This window comes from Epinephelus lanceolatus, chromosome 3, assembly GCF_041903045.1.
Source record: "Epinephelus lanceolatus isolate andai-2023 chromosome 3, ASM4190304v1, whole genome shotgun sequence".
Lineage (NCBI taxonomy): Eukaryota > Metazoa > Chordata > Actinopteri > Perciformes > Serranidae > Epinephelus > Epinephelus lanceolatus.
The window spans coordinates 18,199,757-18,220,354 of record NC_135736.1 but is presented as its reverse complement, the minus strand read 5'-3'; the positions used below and the strand labels follow the sequence as shown (position 1 = coordinate 18,220,354).

General features: G+C 40.4%; 2 protein-coding genes across 7 annotated transcripts in view; both read left to right on the top strand.

Moving 5' to 3' along the window:
• adcy9a (adenylate cyclase 9a) overlaps window positions 1-6,285 on the top strand; it is a 46,866-nt gene extending 40,581 nt beyond the window's left edge. Inside the window, exons 8-11 of one of the 4 annotated variants that reach the window (XM_033623744.2) lie at window positions 915-1,057; window positions 1,381-1,410; window positions 3,552-3,831; window positions 5,088-6,285. In XM_033623744.2, coding sequence (XP_033479635.1) covers window positions 915-1,057; window positions 1,381-1,410; window positions 3,552-3,831; window positions 5,088-6,146 — 1,512 coding nt within the window. In that variant the 3' untranslated portion in view covers window positions 6,147-6,285. Of the gene's footprint in view, window positions 1-914; window positions 1,064-1,380; window positions 1,411-3,551; window positions 3,832-5,087 lie in introns of all 4 variants that reach the window. The other 3 variants (XM_033623743.2, XM_033623746.2, XM_033623745.2) reach the window with 3 other exon arrangements.
• Window positions 6,286-13,066: 6,781 nt separating this feature from the next.
• The window catches only part of crebbpa (CREB binding lysine acetyltransferase a), a 54,195-nt gene continuing 46,663 nt past the window's right edge, over window positions 13,067-20,598 (top strand). For all 3 annotated transcript variants that reach the window (XM_033623742.2, XM_033623740.2, XM_033623739.2), the window contains exon 1: window positions 13,067-14,015. In XM_033623742.2, coding sequence (XP_033479633.1) covers window positions 13,928-14,015 — 88 coding nt within the window. In that variant the 5' untranslated portion in view covers window positions 13,067-13,927. The remainder of the gene's footprint in view (window positions 14,016-20,598) is intronic.

The following is a 20,598-nucleotide window of genomic DNA, read 5'->3' as shown; positions in this document are numbered from 1 at the left end:
CCGAATAATCTGACTATTGGGGAAAAAGCTAGATGTGTTTATCTGATTTCTCATAATCAGATAATGGCTTTTATCTGATAAAGCCTATCGGATTATGCTGTTTACATGACCACTTGAATAATCAGGTAACTCCAGAAATCAGATAATGATCAGTTTATTAGTGTGCATGTAAACGCGCTCACTGTTGCTTTAATAGAGTGCTGCTGCATTCAGTTTAATGTCTCAGGTTTGTCTCGCGTCTGGATAGTTAAAGTCAAAGTGTGGAAAAATAAATTTATCTCCTCATCTGCTGTTTGACTCTGGCATGGTTAAACAATAACACCCTGCCATGTGTCTTGTGCAGTTCATACTCATTACTATGTGCAGAGCTTGAAGTATGTAAACATATACCACAGTCTTCATAAGGAAACGTGTTTTAACCTTCTTTTTAATATTACCTAAGGACTTCTTGTGACAATACAAATAAAACTACACCTAGAAATTAAAAAAGGTTAAATAAAACCTGTTCTACTACCAGTAATTTTAGAAGATAAGGATTAAAACAGAAAATAAAGCCACAAATCTCAAGGAAAAGTTTTGGTTTTAAGTGGCATAATCAAAAATTGTTTTAGATGGAAGTGTTTATTTTACACTCATAATGCCAGCTTAATGTACCGATATTACTTTACTCACACAATATAGTGTTTTTAGTCACTACATTTTGCAGTAACTAATATACAGAACTGTCGAAAACCCTTCATTTATTTAGTTTACCTTATACTTACCTCTCCTACACACACACACACACACACACACACACACACACACACACACACACTCCTGACAAGCTGAACTGTTTTTGTTCTGTTGTATTTTCAGTATAGCCCTTGTTTGCTTGGTTAGGTCATTTTAATAACTGGCCCCTTTTTCTCCAGGTGACCATGTTCTTGTGCTGCGCCACCATCCTGGCCATCATCCAGTATTGCAACTTCTGTCAGCTCAGTTTTTGGATGCGCTCAGTCCTGGCCACTGCTACAGGGGTCGCCCTGCTGCTGCTGCTGTACAGCCCCTTGCACAGGTACAGGTGAGCACTTGTTATTTGCACACATACACAAGTACCAGATGAAAATGTATATGGTACATATACACAAGTCAGCAGATGCGGTATATATACACCCATATGTAGTTATACTATCCACTGTGTGCATATTCTCAAACATCTAGCCAGCTGCTTTGGTAGCACATATCTCAATCTACCTGTTTTTCAGCTGGTGCAGAGGATTTAATTTGATCTGTATTATATATGTTTGTTCATGTGTGTGTGTCGTGTGTGTTTTTGCTGTGTGTGTGCACGTTGACCGGCCCTTTCTCCTGACTGACACCACTCTTGTCGTCTTTCAGCTCCGCTAATAACAGCTTGCCAGTTCATGGGTGAGTGTCTCCGTGGAAACAGAGGGGTTTGATGGATGAGTGACATTTGAAGGGTCAAAAGGAGCGACGGCTCCTTTTGTAGTTTTTCCTGACTACTGTTTTCTCTTAGGCTTTTACTCAATCTCACGCTCTCCTGCTCTTTATTCAGCAATCGTTCCTCCGTCTCTCTCTTCCTCCGTCTCTCTCTTCCTCCGTCTCTGCCTGTGTGCACCAGTAGTAATGGCTGCTAAATGTCACTAGTGGTGGAAATGACTCATACAGCCAGTGCTGGCTTGAATTTTGTATTAGAACCACAAGTTAGCTGACTGCACTGCTGAGGAGGACGAGGAGGGAGGGAGGGCTGGAAAAAGCTCTTCTGCCTTTATCAGTTAGCATTGTGATTGGCAGCTGCTTCTCAGGGCACACAGGATACACACTGCTTGAATCATACTTGAGAGACACATCATTTTATGAGCCAGTGTTACAGTCAGAGGGCTGCTGGTATTTATCAGTTTTTATTAGTCTGTCTGTCAGCAGGGAACCTGATGATTCTTAGATTTTCAAGGACAGATAACCCTTCAAACCTTTCTTGCATTCAGTATGCTTACCTTTGCTAACTACAAATGCTAAAGTAATCAGTAAGTAATCAGTAATCAGTTTAAAGGGGAAATTTGCCACCTGTGTTGTGGATATCAAATGAATACGGCTGAATATAAGAGTCAGCCAAAACACTGTAAAATGTATTCTCGTCCATAACATCCTCTGCGCTCATATTTTGGGATGCCGTTTTGGTTTTTGGAAACGTAGCTAGTTTGCAATACAAACCAAGAGAGCAACAAAGTGTTTTTGAGTGGCATCTGGAGCACGCCTCCTGACATGCCAAGTGACAGCGCTGGATGCAAAGCTATTAAATGAAAGCTGACCTCATGGGAACTAGCTACAATGTTGGAGGGAAACAGCAGACGGCACTAGAAAGAAAGGGAGGGTGTCCGTTCAGGGGCTCTTTGGGTGCGTTTTTTAGCCTTCTTGGGTGTGCTCGGCCTGGAAGAACTTTTTGGTTACGCTCGAATAGATAGTGATGGGTGTTGTCTGTTTATTTATCTGACGATCTCTGTACTGCACACAATGAATTTCCAAAAGGACTAATTAATATCTATCTATACCATACAAAGTTTTCAGTAATTGTAGAATTGCATTTCTCACCCATATCATTATTTTTCACATAATATATTCCAACCCAAGGCTGACTTTGGACACCTCAGTGAAACAAGTCAATCATCCTCATGTTCTATAAAAGTGCACCAGTGTAAGTGCAAGTGTAGACAGGATTTTACTGCATGCGTTGTAACCAAGTGGTACGACGTAATATGACGACGTGACTTCTCTTTTAAACTTGGCTGAATGCAGGAAAAGCAACAGATTTTGCAGCTGCGAACTCGGCTTTGTTGGTCAATATAGCACGCATTGAGGAATTTGTTGCTTCAGTGGACTGCATTTATCACCAGCAGTGACTGGACATATACATAAAGTGGTGGATTTTCCCTGTAAGGCAGTGTTCATTGTTCAAAGTACAATTTTTAAATCAGAAATGAAGTGACATAGAAACATTTCTCAGTGCTTCATCTGTATTGTTCACTGCAGTGTACTCCATGTTGCTTGTCAGTTAAGAGGATGATACACAGTTTGAATAGTTGGACTTTTGCTTATTTGAGATTGAATTAGTACTCCATATTTCAAGATTTTTTTTGTGTGGAGATATATAATAAATGTTTAATTATATTCCTCATTTACTTTGACTTCAGATAGTGATTTCCCTCATTTCCCACAACCCCAGAGCAGCAGGATAACCATGTTGTTTTCAGTCAGAGATGGACGTATGGGTGTATAGTTGTAGCCAGGCTGTCAATGAGTTGTGAGTATTGGGTGGGAGTTATTGAGGCCAGTAGAGAAGCGCATATTTCTGCCTCCGCTAAAATGGAAAGAATTACACTCTAGCTCATTAATTTTAAGGGACTGACTCCAAAAAAAATCCTCCAGCCTCTATTTCATCTCTGCTCTTAATCCTGTTAATCATTTCCTGTTCTGCCTTACCTTTGTTTGCCATTCCCGTTCAGCTTGAACCACTCTGACTTTTCTTCTGTTCTCCCCGTTTTCTCGCTCAGACTGAACATCTCCACATCCAGCGATGGCGGTTCAGTCACCCCTGGTCCTGAACCTCCCCCGAGACCTCTTGACCTTCTGGTCCCAGAGGCTGTCCTGGCCTTCTTCCTGCTACTCCTCCTGGTCTGGTTCCTCAACCGTGAATTTGAGGTCAGCTACCGTCTCCATTACCACGGCAATGTGGAGGCTGACAAACACCGCGCCAAGATCCAGACGATGCGAGACCAGGCTGAGTGGCTACTGGGCAACATCATCCCCATCCATGTCGCTGACCAGCTCAAGGTTTTTGTAGAAGCTGAAACTAATATGTCAGACTTAATTATGAAGGTTATCAGAACAATGCTTAATACGAGGGGTGAAAGTAGATTTAAGTTCTTACCGGTACTACTACCCCATTCACTTAATATTGTTCTCCTACTGCGAAGTGGTTGAATATTTGGGAACACAACACTGTATAGGAGTGGATTTATTTAATATTTTTTCCTATTGAAAATTCCCCAGAATAATGCAAAAGCACATTTGTGCTTGGGATTTTAGAGATACTACACTTCATGAGTGAAGTTATTGAATATTTTTTGTAGTATTGTTTTAGTACATTTGTGTTTTAACAACATTTTGCTTTTGAGTAATTGATTCGTTAAGTTTGAATCTGTGAATATCATTCCAACTTTGCCAAACCGATTTAGCCAGGCAGCTGCTTTCCTCACTTCCCAGTACTGTGTACTGGCATGGAATCTTTTAGTGCCAGTATGCAGTACTGGGAAGAGGAGAAAGCAGAGTACCAGACGATACCAGTCTACTTTTACCCCTGTGCTTATAACATATATTTTTTCATTGTTATGTTATGCTGAACACACCATTTTTAAGGTGATTAGAGATGTTCTGATACCATTTTTCGTCCTGATACTGTTTCCGATGCTTGAACTTGGGTATCGGCCAATACTCAGAACTGATCAGATACCATTGCGTGAAAAAAAAAAAAAGAACAGTTCTGTACTACGAACCCTGTATGGACGTGAAATAATTACTATCATTGCTGTATGGCATGGCTCGGGTTAAACCCTAAACCAATGGGACTTTTCAGTGAAATATGTAGCTAGTGCCTGACATTTTGCTAACGGCCAACATAATATGATTCTTCCTCGCTGCTCTAAAACGGTAGTTTCCAGTGGCTGCACAATGCAACTTGCTGTGTAGGCTATTTTATCATGGTGAAGAACTGATTGCTGGGAAAACTGCTGTTTTACCCATTTGTGAAAGTGCTTTTAACCTTATTAATAAATGATGTGGTATTGGATCAGTGCATTGACTTGTGTACTTGCCGATACCCAATCCAGCATTTTAGGCAGTGCCGGAAGCATATCTGATACTGGTAATGGTATTGGAAAACCTCGAAAAGAAATCCAAAAATATATGCGTCCTAGTAATTTTTTCTTAAATGAAGGAGATGAAAAATGACAATCTTGTCCTTTTATCACCACTATCATCTACACATTTTAGTGTTCAAAATATTTCAACACATTTCATTGTTTCCTCAGGTGACTCAGAGCTACTCCAAGAATCACGACAGTGTGGGCGTGATCTTTGCCAGTATCGTAAACTTCAGTGAGTTCTATGAAGAGAGCTACGAGGGTGGGAAGGAGTGCTATCGTGTACTCAACGAGCTAATCGGAGACTTTGACGAGCTCCTTCGCAAACCTGAATTCAAAAGCGTGGAGAAGATCAAGACAATCGGTGCCACTTACATGGCAGCATCTGGACTGAACGTCAAGCAGCTGGCTGAGAATGATGATGACTCTGTGCACTCTCACCTGAGGGCGCTTTTCAACTTTGCCCTTGAGATGATGGGCGTCCTGGACGACTTCAACAAGAACATGCTGGGTTTTGGTTTCAAGCTCCGTATTGGATTTAACCACGGGCCGCTGACGGCAGGGGTGATTGGCACCACTAAGCTGCTCTATGACATCTGGGGAGACACGGTCAACATTGCCAGCCGCATGGACTCCACCGGGGTGGAGTGTCGGGTGCAGGTGAGCGAAGAGAGCCACGCTGTGCTCAGTGCCATGGGCTTAGAGTTTGACTACAGAGGTACAGTGAATGTTAAGGGCAAAGGTCAAATGAGGACCTTTCTGTACCCCAAAAGTGGGGAGAGTATATATGAAGATCGAACGGAGCTGGGCGCCGGTGTCGGAGCCTCGTCCATAGCATCAACAGCCATTAAGACTTCAGGATCTGTTGCCCAGGCAGCAGCTCCTCCTCCCTCTTCTTCCACTCCTCGTCCTTCTTCCTCTCTTTCCACACTCCCTTCTCAACCACAGAGCGCTGTAAGGCCTTCGAGAGCAGGGCCTGAGCCTGTCCACGCTAAGTCCACAGAGGTGAGGGAGGAGGGATATAGGGACCCTCCACACCTTCCTGGGCAGTCCCCTGCCACGGACCTTCACCTCCCTCCCCACTCTGAACTGGGCCCAGAACCTAGTGCCGCACAGGGGCCCTCCCAGATGCAGCCTGCTCCTCTCGCACTTCAAGAGGAGCAGGACGAAGAGGCGGAGGCCAACGAGCTAACAAACCTCAACGAGGAGTTTTATGCTCGTCTCTGATCCCTCCTCTCCTCTTCCCCAGTCATCTGTTGCCCCCAGCTGCCGACTCTCCAGGACAGATTGCAGGTGCGGGCAGGATGTCCCTTCCTTTAGGCGTGGGAGAAATGTCTTCGGCACGGATGAAGAAGAGGGAGTTTGCCACTCCAACACAAACAGTGGCTACAGTGGCTGTAAAAATGGCTAGTGAGGTCTTTAATGGGAATGTTGCCCGAGTGCTGGGGTGGGTTAGACCTGTGTTGAGCACAGCAGTGTTTAGGGGAGAAGGCTGAAAGGGGTTAAGAGGGAAGGAAGTTTTGTTGGTGTTGTTCTTGATGTTTTTTTCTTATTCATTTTTGTTATTAAGTGCCTTCAGGACTAGAACAGTGAACGAACAAATATGAATACTGAACAAAGTTTTAACAATCTTAGACTACGGAACATGCTGTGGTTTCTTACTCCATGCTTTTATTTTCAATGCAAGTATTTCTTAAAAAAAAATCATTATTGTTGTGCCATATCGTTTGTTTTAACTTGATCAAAGTCTTGACCTTACTTAAGGGAAAATTATTTTAAGATTCTATATAAGTGCCAGTGCAGCATGATGGGCTAAGCAGGGACATATGGGAAGAATGAGGGAATCACATGAAGCAGTGTTAATTTATGTATTCTGCTTTGACATGAGGGCTTAATACAGTATTCATTTGTGCTAGAGTCTCTGTAAAAAAAAGGGACATGCTACAAAGCAGGCTGCATAGATTTTAGTTTGTGTAGCAGCTAAATGCACATTTTAAGCACAGGTCTTGCACAGTGTTTTCTCGACCACTTGTATTTGGTAGTTATTACCGTGAAATAGCTTTTAAGGATGTTTTTAACAGAGTTCTTGTCTGTCACAATAAGTACAATCAAAAAAAGCACAAAATCAAATCAGATAAGGGAATATAGATTTGGAGGAAAAGGTGGTTTTAAAAAGTGACATCATCACAAAAGCAGGAAGGCACTTTAAATAAACTCAAAGTGATACTCCACCCAAGGTGTGTCTTTTAAGAATGAAACACTCACCCCATGTAGCTCTGAAAAATGTGTGTAAAAGGCTGTAGTTTGATCCTAAACGGCAAATGTGATCTGATTCCGCAGAATCTGACTTCCCCGCTGTCCATCTGTATGTATGCTCAGTGGGTTCCAGTCATATCTCCATCATAGCACAGCGAAATACTTCAGTCTCACGCTGCGTCCAAAATCGCATACCATGCACTTCATACCCGATATATGTAGTATTGTTCAACTTGTGTGTGATTAAGTAATATGTATCCCTTGGACGCAATGAGCTGTAATTACAAAGCCACTTCCTGAGAGCCTCCTTGCCGGTCGGAGATGTGTAACCACGGTAACCTGCGTCAACCTCAGCTCTACCTGCAATTTAAAAATAATATTTAAAAATATTTTACACTTTGCAAAGGGAAATCTTGAATTGAAGCTTTATTGAGGTTACAGAGCTGTCTTGGTTGCTGTCAGTCATTGTTTGTTTTGAACATTGTCATCTGCCGTATTGCATTGTGGGATATCCATGCCGGCGTAGTGTCCAGTGTTTGCGCACTGTAATATTTCACCAGAAACAGTATGCAACTCACTAACTATTAGTTTTACACTAAGTTTTGGACATACTATAAAATCTCACTTACTGCTGAGGTGTATTAAATAGAATGTCAGTATTATAATAATTTGGGATGCACCCTCAGTCTTCTCAATTGACCTGGTCTGTTTGTTCATTGGATCACTCCACTGGGGTTCACTCATAGGCTAGACTGAAAGCTGCTGTGCTGCATAAAAGATCAAACTGCAGACTTGTTGCACCTACCTTTACCTGGAGATATTCTATATTTTTGTTATTAAAAAAAGACCAAAACCAGTACTTTCTGACTTCCCTTCCCTATCTGTGACTCTAGTATTTTAATTTATATTTTGGGTTTTTTTTTTTTATGTCTTTTTTCATTGTAGCAGGCAGTAAAGTAATGACAGAAACAAGGTGAGAGAGAGAGAGAGAGATGGGGAATTACATCCAACAAAGGTCTAAGGCCATGCAGGAAACGGGACAGCCACTCGTGGGCACTGTAGTTTTTATCAGATGTTCCTTTAGCAGGAGTAAACAGTGCATTTGTCAGGGGCTGTATTCAGTGACAGATGTGGTGCGATGTGAGTGTTTACAGCAGCAGGACAGTGTATGTGGATTAAACTGCAGAGCCCATGTTCATTGTAATGCAGGAACATATCAGCCATTGCAACAGTGTGGCTCACTGAAGCTTTAAGGTGCAGAGGAAGAAGATATATCAGCCTTTGACTTCATTCATTGTTGGTTTTGGTCTTTTCATGAATTTTTTTTTTTTACCAAAGAGAAAAATACACCAGATGTATCCTTTAAAACCTGCAGTGGGGTGAGAGTTTGAGACTCAAAAGATTCTGGGTGGAATATCACTTGAAGTGAGACTGTGAGGGACAATCACTGTGTAGTTATGATAAATGATAGGATGGTCCATATTGCTGTTGTCAAAGCACAGTTCAACTACAGTTCCTTTAGTACTGTGTTTATAACCTCACAATCAAATTTAGTTCCATTGGTTGCCTTCATCACCAGAAGACAAAACAAACATTGGTCAGTCCATCACTATAGGTTTATTCAACAGTTAGGTGTTGTCTGCCTTTAGCTGTGTGATTTGCTGTTGAAGGGGTGGGGACTTTTATCTTGTCACAGCCTTTATACGGAGGGGGCCCTCTACTGTATCGATATACTTAAATTGTGCCACTTAATTGAGTGATCTATAGGTGCAGTGCAACCTAAACTAGCTGATTGTTTTGTGGTGCCTAAAAAGAATGACTGTATTTTTTTTTGAGTATTTTGGTTTTCAGAAAGATTTTTTTATCATGCTGTTTTCATAATGAGGATAGATTATGATTGTATGTTTGAGGAAATTATGCTCGTTGTGCAGGTTTTGCTGCAGTTATTTTTGACAAATTCCATCTTTTTTTTTTGTTGCTCTTTTCCAGTTCTTTCATGCTGTCATTAACCGGTCGCCTGAAATAGTGTGGCGATGATGGTGGTGTTCTCATCGAATAGCTGGCACCTCTGTCATTCTCTTTGCTTCTTACTCACTTCATGCTTTTGTCTTTACTCCTCAAAGCACTTGTTCCCCCTGTACTTTGTGTGTATGTGTGTGAGAAAGGTATTTAATATCTATTCCAAGTCAACAACATGGAAAAGATCACTGTAATATGATGCAAAAGGAAATCAATCAAATACATGGCCACTGTTTAACTGTTGTTTTGCTGTTGCTGCCTTACCTGTAGAGGAATTGCACTCACACAGCTGCATTCTTTAAAATGGAGAAAAAGAAAACCCTCAAGTCACCGCCCCACATTTTAGAGCCATGTCAACATTTTGGCAAAAGAATCTTGCCTTGAGAAGCTATGAACACAAACAGAGACAAAGAGACGACATGAAAAAGGAGGAACCATCTCTATTTATGTAGCCAACTCCATCTGTAGCATTAAAAAGTATATTTATTTACCTCTGCCACTGTGCACTCCAAAACATACACAACCAGTGCCTTTTAAATTTGGAATATGTTCAATCGGCTTGTGCAAGCTGTGATTATTTGTATCAAATAATCATGATAGTATTAGTAGCATAAATATCCTGAAAATCCAAAGAAGTTTCTCCAGAACTGTCGCTCTAGATTTAGACACAAAACATGCTCTGCTGGCTAAAGTCTTTTTCGTTGACATTCAAAATGTACATCAACATTTGAACGCAGCACAACTTTTTTCTTTTTTTGCATAATGTCTATTCATTTTGATCAAACCCAGTGTATCTGCACAGTTGCAGATAAAGTTTAGTCTGCTCTAATATCATTTGCTATTTGTAGAATTATTCCAGCAGTGGCTGCGTAGGATCATTTTCAGCTCATGTTGATCCAAACATTTCCAATATCTCCAGAACTATTAAGTCCAAAAGTCAAAATTTATTTAAGTGTAATCATTTCCAAAATTCACAACATGTTTAATCTAATGAAATTTTCTGCTTCAATCCATGTTTGTCGCCATTTAACCTTTTAAAAACATTGTCACTGCTGTCAGTAAAGTGTTTGCTCTCCTGCTTGCAGCAGACAAAGGGAGACACACACCGGTGTTAACAAGGCAGTCTAGCAGCATTTTAACAACACCGTAAATTACATTTATTTATTAAAACAGTGGTTCTCAAACTTTGTCTGTCACCCCCCCCTTAAAAGCTAAAGAAATGTCCCCCACCCCCCTTTTTTTCTTATTAGGCCTAATTATTGACAATTGTCGAGGAAGCAACTAACAAAAAAGGGTCCATGTTGAATTTTAGTGAAGTAAAGTTCAGCATGATAGCATCAGTAAACTCTCAATTTTTCATTTTTTCAACTTTATTTCACTCCATATTTTTCCCCTGTGGAATTATGGCCCCCCAGGAGGACCCGTCCCACATGAAAAAAAAATGGATTTGATTAAAAACAAACAGACTAAACCACCAAAAAAACTCATTTAATTTGAAGAACCACTTAATTCAAATTAAGGATTCTTTTAAGGATTTTTTTTCTTTATTTAAGGTGATGGCATCTTAAAATATGATAGCATTCGAAACTTCAATAGAAGCTCCAAATGTTTTTTTAAAAAAAAGACATTCAATACAGCTCACTACACAAAGTAATGAAAAAAAGAATATCAGACATCAGTTTTGAATGAAAGTCCTTGTTTTCCCCACATCTTCCAGATTACCCCTCTGCCTCACATTTTTAGACAACCCTTGGTCATTTTCAGGCCGTGTCACTGCAGCCCCAGCATGCACAGCAGTGACAGAAACTAGCCATAGTAGATTAAAGGTGTGGGGCTCCACAGGTTGGTGGACACACCACCTCTCCAGTAGTGCACACCTGTACACACATATGAATAAAATATTAAAGTGAACACTGCTGGCTCTGTGATCTGTGAACAGTGTGTGCAATCTTGTTTGCATGGGAGTGAGTGAGGAGGTTTCTTCTTTGCCAGACACACTACAGTTTTAGTTTTTTTCTGCATCATATCATCCTTTTTTAAATTTTAATTTCATTCTCTCCACAGTTATGTTGAACATTACATTTGTATTGCCAACACGCAGGGTTATTCAAATCACTAGGCTTTGCTCATTTAAGGTTACTTGGATTTAATCCTTCTCTGACAGTGTGTTGATATGTGATGAGTGTGTGACAGGATCTGTTTTAGTTTTGGCAGAGGGAAAGAAGTGCCCCTACGTCTGGTGCTGCAGTTAAAAATGCAATCAAGAAAACAGCCAAATGCATTGAGGAGAAGTTTAAGTCATCCCTTTTTGTTGAAGAAGTGTGATTCTGCTTTGTGACAGAGAAATAAGGGAAAAGCATTGAGTGTTTTTATTAGCACTTGTAAAAATCATCACAGCAAAAAAGCATTGTATAATCACTCATTTAAATGGTGACAGCTCTGCATCTTTTCGTCACAAATTTTCAAGTAAATTCAACCCGTATGTGTTTTTAATTACACTGGGACAAAAGATTAGACAGACTTGTTTGATTTCAAATCTTTGTGTATTTGTGTTATGTTCATGAATGAGATGTATTATGTATGTTTTGTGCACATTACCCATGTATCATTTATCAACACATGATCGTAATCTGTACACATTTGCACAAAGCACTCAGTGTTTGTACATATGCAGTTATTTTATGTCACATATGATTTTTTTTATACATGTGCATGTGTCAGATTTTGCTAGAAAACAATGAAAAAGAGACACGTATTATCAAATTGATTCAATGTGTGTCTGTTTGAGTAAGTGTGAGTGTTATGGTTTTATTACTCTTTTTTTTCAGTATGAGAGAAATAAATCTCCAAGCAGAAAACTACTGAGTGCACTGTGAAGTATGAAGATGACTGAGTTCATGTCTAACTGTATATGCACATTAGCCTGATAATCAGACTGAATTGCCATTTTGTTTTGTTTTTAAATTGCCGAGGAAATCAGAGATGAGGGCTGTATTTATATTGCAGGTTGGCCAAGTTTTAGGAAAGCACCCAGATAATCCCGACACTGTCAGTAAAGTGGAAATCTTTCTGATCAGCCAGCTGATGACTCAAGAGCAGCTTATACAGTATACTTTGTTAAATATTCACTGCCCGAACCTATGTAAGTTTATGGTTTGAGTTTGCAACTGTAGTAATTCAGTTTTAGCAGCAAAGCAAATGGAAAGTAAGATCTAAAGACCAGCTATAAGGATGAAAAAGTTCAACAGTAGAGATCAGTCAAATGTGATCAAAAAGGAAATCAGCAAATTGATGTTATTGGCATTTTTTGTGTGTGTATTTTTCTTGCAGGTTTGCTCACCTGCAGGGAGGACTATAATGACATGCACAAACATGTGCCTTACTTTTGTGATGCAGAAAATCATATTATTAAAAGAATTCAGATCCTGTGAAATGTTTATCTTCAACTAAAAGATGCACATAAAGTGAGTCTAGGTTGTAACCTGCCTTTTTAAAATGTTCTTCAGCCTTTTAAATTAAAGAGAGAGGTAGCCCTGTTACCATTACAACATTGCACTTGTTGAGTGTATTATAGCTGTATTGAATTTAATATCTGATGTTAGAATTTTGGTAGTTTAACTCATAAAATAACATGCAACATTGAACTAAGATTGATCTGCAAAATTATTATTGTTGGCTTTTTTATTCAACATATTAACACTGATATTTTAATAATTTATTTAATACTAATTTAACCATGATGCACATGTAAAAATGACTTATGAACTGACTTGTATGCTGTTTCTCTGGCGGTGCTGTAGCGCCCCCAGCGGTTGACAGGAGCGGTGTTTTCACGTAGGGCGTGATAGCGCGGCCCCTCCCCCTCCACAGCCGATCTGGAAAAGAAAAAAAAAACTTTTTTGTATCGAAGGAATCAACAGCCGCCATCTTGTCGTGGCTCGGAATTAGGATTTCGGTCCAACACTGGTTTTTACGTAGAAATCGAGCATCCTTACCGCGATATGACAGCGTCCTTCCCCCGAAAACGAAACCTTAACGTCGCCTCGGAGACATTTTGTGCGAAAAAACGGGAATTGGATCGGTGGTCGTCGGGCAAAAAGGCTCCGTATATCTGATTTCCCCTTCAGAGTGCGGCGATTCAGCCCCTGTCGCCGTTCGGGAGCAGCATTGTTTACCGTGGGCAAGCGGAGACCAGGTCGTGACTTTCGAGGTGATTTGCAAAAATACAGCATTTTTATGCAATTGTGCATTTTTGTGGAGCTTCGCGCGATTTTTGCATGAAGAAATTTGACGTCACGCAAAATGGGTACTTGGAAGATCTAGAAATTACGACCTTTCCCCCGGAATGCAGCAGTCCACCTGATTTTATTGGATTGTCATTTTGAAGTGTGATTTTTACATGGGGGATATTTTATTTCGGGTTATTTAACGATAATAATGTGGGTGTTGGGTGTTGGATTATCATGGGGTGAATGGCGGTGGCGAAGCGGGGCGCTATTGCATCACTTTTGAAAGACACTGACTCTCACAGCAAGGAGTAACGTTAGCTAACGCTAACAGTTAACTTAGCTGGTAGCAGGCAATTAGCTAGCTATTAGCCGGTTAGCTAACGTTAGCAGGCTGCCAGCTTGCTAATGTGTTAACCGGGAAGGTTCGGGTTGATAAAACAACTTCCCTGTCATAAGGTAAATATAATTATCAACTTAAGCACCAAGACGGACAAGAGAACAACTATGGCTGAAAACCTGCTGGACGTCGGACCTCCCAACTCAAAGCGGCCGAAGCTCAATTCACCTGCCCTGTCAGCGTCTGATGGACCAGGTAAAGGCCTCAACACCTTCTGCACATGTAAACACCACTATTGTGGACATTTACACTTAACATTACCGTGTGATCCTGTTTCCTGAATGCATTGACTATACCTGTGCAGCACCGTTTGAAGTCACCAGGTCAGCTAGGTGTGCTTAGCAGGTAGTAACGTTAGTAGTTACGGTGGTTTTACTGCAGTGTTGTGGTTTGGTTCTGTGGTGAGCATGTAATTGCAAGGACCTGCCCTCGATTGCCAGTTTATTAGGGACCATTTCCTTGTGCCCATACAGTCCTTAGACAGTAAGAGACCCGCTATTAACTCTACCTCCTTGAGGCATAACACAGTACATTTCAGCAGCATTACAAACTAGAGTTTTCAAATGACATCACAGTTAAAGCAACGCCTTTCTTTAAGTGAAGTAAAAAAAAAAAGCTGCACAGCTCAAGATTGTAAAGTTGGAGGTCTTGCAGCGCTGTTTCATTACACTGCACCAGCTTAACTGGCTGTATCAAACTGACAACAGTGTATCTGCTTGATTTGTTCCCTACAAACCAGTAAAACACTCGGTGCAGGAAGTTGCAATATTACTAATATATTTCATCATAGATTCATTGGCATGATGGAGACCCAGGGATGCCTAAGAGTCTGATTTTATTACTTGCTCAAAAGATGGAAAGTCTGTACATATTCCGATTCAGACTTATCAGATGCCGCATCAGTTCATGGCATACTTCTCAAATGAATGGAAGTGCTTTAGAAGAGCCAGGCCAGCATGGAAATTTGATTAGCTGTATTAGACATAGATTTCAGATGAAGAGAGATTTTACTTTATTTATTGCTGCCAGCGTTCAAGTCTGTGAAGTGTGATGATCAGGCGTTAGTCAGTCAATTTAGTTACCAAGTTTAAAAACGTGAATAAGCAGACAAAAACACAGTCATCTCCTTGGCCACAGCACCCCGAAGCAAGCATATGAACCCACAGACTAATGTGGATGTGACCGGGTGCCTAACATTGTACGGTAAATATTTTATTTGATGTAGTTCTTACTGATTGCGTTTTACTTTATGGAAGAAAAAATGTCTTTCTGTTTTGTATCTTGACTGTGTTAGTTTGTTAGTTTTAGTCTGAAATGGTTCAATGATATGAGTGTAATGAATTACTACGTCGGCCAAAAAATAAGATGAGCCTGATAAGATAACTCCCCTTTTTGAACACCTGTTCCCCATAAATACAACTTAAAGGAAAAATAAAGCAATAACAAGCATTAGTGTAATACCGTATTGAATACCTCCTTTATTTATTGTTTCATTTAAAAACACAGACTTTAAAAACACTGAAGGAGGTATTTACTGGTGTAGTAAACATGAGAGACTTAGTCACATACTTACACACTCATGAGACTCTTGAAAGCAGGTGGTTTTAAGACAAAAATTTTTCACAACATTTTTTTTTAACACTTAAAAAGTATCTCCAGGTGTGCCATTTTCTGACATGATGATATGATACTCTGTGACACCATGTTTCTTGGCTGCTTGACAGTTGACGCTGATTCATTTCAGCGGTAAAGAGGTTGTTAGGAATTTATTTTCTCAGTGGCAGCGGAACATGTAACATTAGCCAGCAGACAACTCCTGTTGGCTGAACTAGGTTTACTAGACACTAGGGCTGTACCCAAATATTTGGATATTTGAATATTTGTTTCTATGGGTAGGTATTCGTTATGAAAATTTGGTATTCGATATTCGTTTTTTATTTACTTTTTTATTATTATTATTATTATTAGACTATTATTATTTTTTTTTTTACATTTTTTTTGGTGCTAAATGTAGTCTTTTGTTGTTGGTAAATGTAGGTTATCAATAAAAATCAAAACTTTTAAATTGCATTGTTAAAAATGTGAAAATATAGTATCGCCTACCAACGGAGCTTGTGCGCACCGCAGGCTTGAGCCCATCCATCTGAGGCTGTGGATCAATGCCAAGTTTTACCACTTTATCACTATTCCCTCTAACTTGTAGCTGTTTTTTTGTTATCTTTTGAATTTAATATGAATTATGGAACCGTTTTTGTCAGCGTTTGTTTCCCCCGTTTTGTACAATAAATTATTGTTTAAAGTTTCAACAAGTTTCTTTTGGAGTGCGTGACACAAGTGTGTTTTGAAAACGGCCGCGGACTGTCACCTGCTCAACGCATCAGTACCTTCGGATGCCATGACAGTAATAGCCAATAATGTCAAAATATCATTTACAGACCGATTTAACGGACGATCACTGCTGCCCGACCCGCAGGTCCATTTGCGGTCTCCGCGGGTTACGGGTCGACCCGCACATCACTACTCAGCTCACTCTATAAGGCTGTACACAACAGTAGACATGATATTCTATTCAGGCCGGCAGAACCAGCAGCGCATCGGCACTACGGTGCACGGCACTGCTGATTAACCATTTTATTGCAGCACAGAGTGTCTGCCAGCAACCAATTACTTGCAGAGGCTTCCTACAACTTGTTTCAACGGTTCCGATTTAATCAGAAGACAAATTAAACAGGATGACTAGCCAATGTGAAAATCGAAAGAAAGCATAGAATAATGTACTGAAGGAGATTGTTGTGCCATCACATTTTTTTGTGGTTTGAGAGCAAAGATCCAGTCGCTGCTGCGCAAAACTCTGCAATACAATTATGTCCGAAAAAACCCCGGAGGAGTGCTTCGAAAGAAGTTTGAAATATCCGTTTGAAATGAATATTCGAATATTCTTTATAAATTCCGAAGATCCGAATGTTAAATGTTAAAAAATGGCATTCGGGACAGCCCTACTAGACACTACTGTGACTGATTTACAATGGCAGACACGGGTGGAGGATGGATGAGTAGAAACTTGGTAGCCTAGCAAATTAAGGTGTAAATGACCCGTATTACAACAATTTGTCAAACCTGCAACAATCATTGTTTTTATTGTTAAAATGGATTGAAACCACAGAGATCACAGACACTTAACGGTTAGCCTCTTGTAGATCAATGTTTTGGTTTTACTGCCCGCTGATTTACTGTGTGGATGACTGTGAGCTGTTCTAATCAAACCTCGCAGGCAACTGTTTGCACAAAAAGCTCTGGTAAAACCACAATGTGTCCAGATAAAACACAGACAAAGTTACCAAGTGGTTGAAGAAGGAAAGACATCTATCCAGTTAAGTTTTTTTGGGAGTTGGCAAAAGCTAAGAATACTAAAAGGTCAACATGAATCCAAATAAATGATAATGTTGGTCCGTGTATGCTGGGTGTGTAAGTAGTGAATGTTCTTTTCTTTTTTTTTCCTCAATACATTTCAACTGTAGAAATTCCATATATGAGTAGTAATGAGATGGCTGCTATTGGTCAACTTGGTTTGAAAAATTTCTGCCCTGGTGGTAGAATTAGGTACCGTTCACATTTGAACTGGTACCAGTGGCTGGAATTTTGGTACCCGATATCCAACAGTACCTTTTTTTGGTACTTTATTATCTCTGTAATAACAAAAATATAATTATTATTGTAAAAATAAGTAAAATTGTCTTAATTTTAACATTGTTATTTATTGAGATCATCATATAATTTTTTTGTACCTGCACTTTTCACGCCACAGATGTGCTCTCAATTTAATCCATGCAGCTGTCTGCACCGGCTCTGTGCAGGCTTGCGTCTCTGCTGCCTCTCATGGCCATAACCACAATCTGAAACGATTACTCACACTTCAAGTCTGTTTTTTATTCATTGTTTTCAACAGTATGTGCATAAATGCAAGGTTGATGCCCAATAAAGAGGCAATGGAGAAAATACATTCATCTACATTTTGCAACCTAGGCAGAGCAGAGTGTGCTGTCTCTGGACAGCGCCGGATAGAGCAGCAAGACATGGGAACTTCTTGGGTATTGAGGAGCTGCATTGTTTATCTATGGGCAAACTGAAACCTACACTATGGGTGGGCAATATGGCCCTTAAGTACTGTCACAATGTTTCAAAGTTTTTTTGTGATAATGATAGACAGCTGACAGAGTTTACTCTAAGCAGCAAGTCAGTGAAAGTGTCTGGAAAGTCTGGGGCTATTCATTAAACACTCAAGGCTGTAGTCTTGGATGCCCAGGCCTAACACCGCCACTGATTCCACATAAATGAAGTCGCTCCCCTTTTGGGAACTAACTCCTCCTCCATGGAGCAAGTAAATTGCTTTCAGCCATGCTTGTTGCGGTGCGCACAGGGTTTCAAATGAACTATTTTGTCCACTTGCTACTGTGGCTGGTGAATTTCAAAATCTACCAGCCAGTAGATTACTTTTGTTTTTTTGGCTGGTGAGTGAAGCAAATCTAGCATATTTAACCATCATTGGGCTGGTGGCTGGTGCTTATTTCCAACCCTGATGACATCATTATGTCAACAAGTCAGACCATTACCATTATGAAGTGTTCTTGTAATATTAATGTCATTTAAAATTACAACAGAATTATTGTGAATGATATGATAGGGCACACTCCTAACCCTCACTGCACATTTATTGCCACTAGACAACTACTTACCTTTCCCTCTGCTCCGATCACCAACACTGTCACCGTCTCTCGTTCTCTCGCATAACTACACTCCTGATACCCAGACCCACTGCACACTGCACTCTCAGGTAATGAAATTTGACACTGATTGATTTGACGTGAACAAGTATTTTCTAGTACTGATGTAATTAGTGCTGAAAAGGGTATGGATCTGAATAACCTAGTACCAAATAGTATTGAAACTTCTCCAGTTAATTACTTGCATTTGATCTTTTGTGCGGGGGGTCTGATCCCGTACCATCCAGACTGCCCTATGGATTAGCAAACTTTCTGTTGCTGCTGTCTCCAGAGTCGGAGAACAGTTGGTTTAACGTCTGCCCGGTTAGCACCAGCTGACATCCAACACCAGGCCATTAAATGGTCCCAAAAAACTCATGCTGAAACGGCTCAAACATGTTGATAAATCTGTTAATAAATATTAGGTAATGTTAGCTGTGTAATGCTAAGAGTTAGCCCTGTTACTGTGTGTGTGAGCAGGCGTACTCGCACCAAGTGTCCCTGGCGTGGGGCTTAAACACCTGCAGCAGCCAAAACCCATACAGGCAGTTCAGCTGGAATGCCATCAAAATGTTCAAAAGTATGGCTATACTACATGCCACTCTATTCAAGTACACTATTGGTATTGGTATCACTTAGAGTATACTGGTATTGGTACTGGTATCGTCATTATTTAAACCATACCCAGGTTAAGGCTGGGCGATATGGACAAAAATTCATGTCTCTGTATTTTCTTTTACTTTCTTTTACCTCCAACAGGTAAAAGAAGTTTACCTGTTGGAGGTGAGCTGTTTGCAGAGGTGCAGTAAGAGCCTGTTGTTGGCAGCTCTTCATCAACATCTCACTGTGGCTGTTTCTGATTTTACTCTTCCTCCTTTGAATCCCTATCTTAAAAATAAAAGTCCCACATCATTTTGTTAGGTTAAAAACTTTTATTGTGAAGCAGCAAAATCAGGAAATGTTGAGTTTTCGAGCAGCAACTTCACACAACTTCTAATACAATGGATAGTGAACATAAACAGTAAAATAAAGCAGATAACTAAAGTAAAAATAGGACGCAGGAGAGAAACTAAACTCCAAACCATTCAGTTAGAAGCTACAGAAGTACTGAGAGCTGAACACAGACTTTGTCTCTGGTCTCCTGCAGACAGAGGTGAGGAGAGTCTCACATCACACAAGGCTTGTTTTGGGGAGAGAGTTTTAGGGATGTTGGCTGGGGTCGGCGAGGCTCCACCGCTACCTGCTTGAAGGTGGGCGAGCCGGCTTTTGGACCTACTCCAGAAAAGGAGAAGATGCGCAGCTCGGCGTGGCACCGGACGTCTAAACTGATAACAGAAATACTAATTGGCGTAGCGTGACTTGACAGGACGCGGCTATAAATTACAGAGGAAAAGGCCCACAGCATTGTACGCGTGCTACTGCGGTACCTTCATTCATCTCACAGACTGATTTAGTGTAGCTTGTGCAACATATAGACTGAAGTTGCGCTATAGACTAATGAACAGACAGATTAAACAGGAGCAGGTCTGTGTCTCTCTGAGTGTCAATGAAGAAACTGTGAGTGAGTGAGTGAGGGGGCGGAGCTGTGCGGAGTGCGTGAGATAGGAGAGATGAACACGGTATGCGTTATGTGGTGCAACTTGACCCTATATCGATACCAACGGTATTGTCTAAATCTATATCTTGCTTGAAAGTATATTGATGTATTGTAAAAAAAAAGATATACCGCCCAGCCCCAACCTAGCTCTAGGCGTAATTTGGTTGGTTCTCTTAAAAGTTTAGTACCCCAACCCCAAACAAAAGTCTTTATTTGTGGTAATAAGGTATTTTTTTAACCATATGTGAGTGAAGTTGTAGAAATATAGATCTGTATTTGTAGCTAGGCACATATGTTTCTCGCGGGCCTCATGTCTATCAGATGGCACATGTTCTTCATTGAGTTTGATTCTGTTGGTCTGCAATAAAATTAATAAGTTGGACAGCTTTTCAACAAAAGCAGCTGACACAACAACAATGAA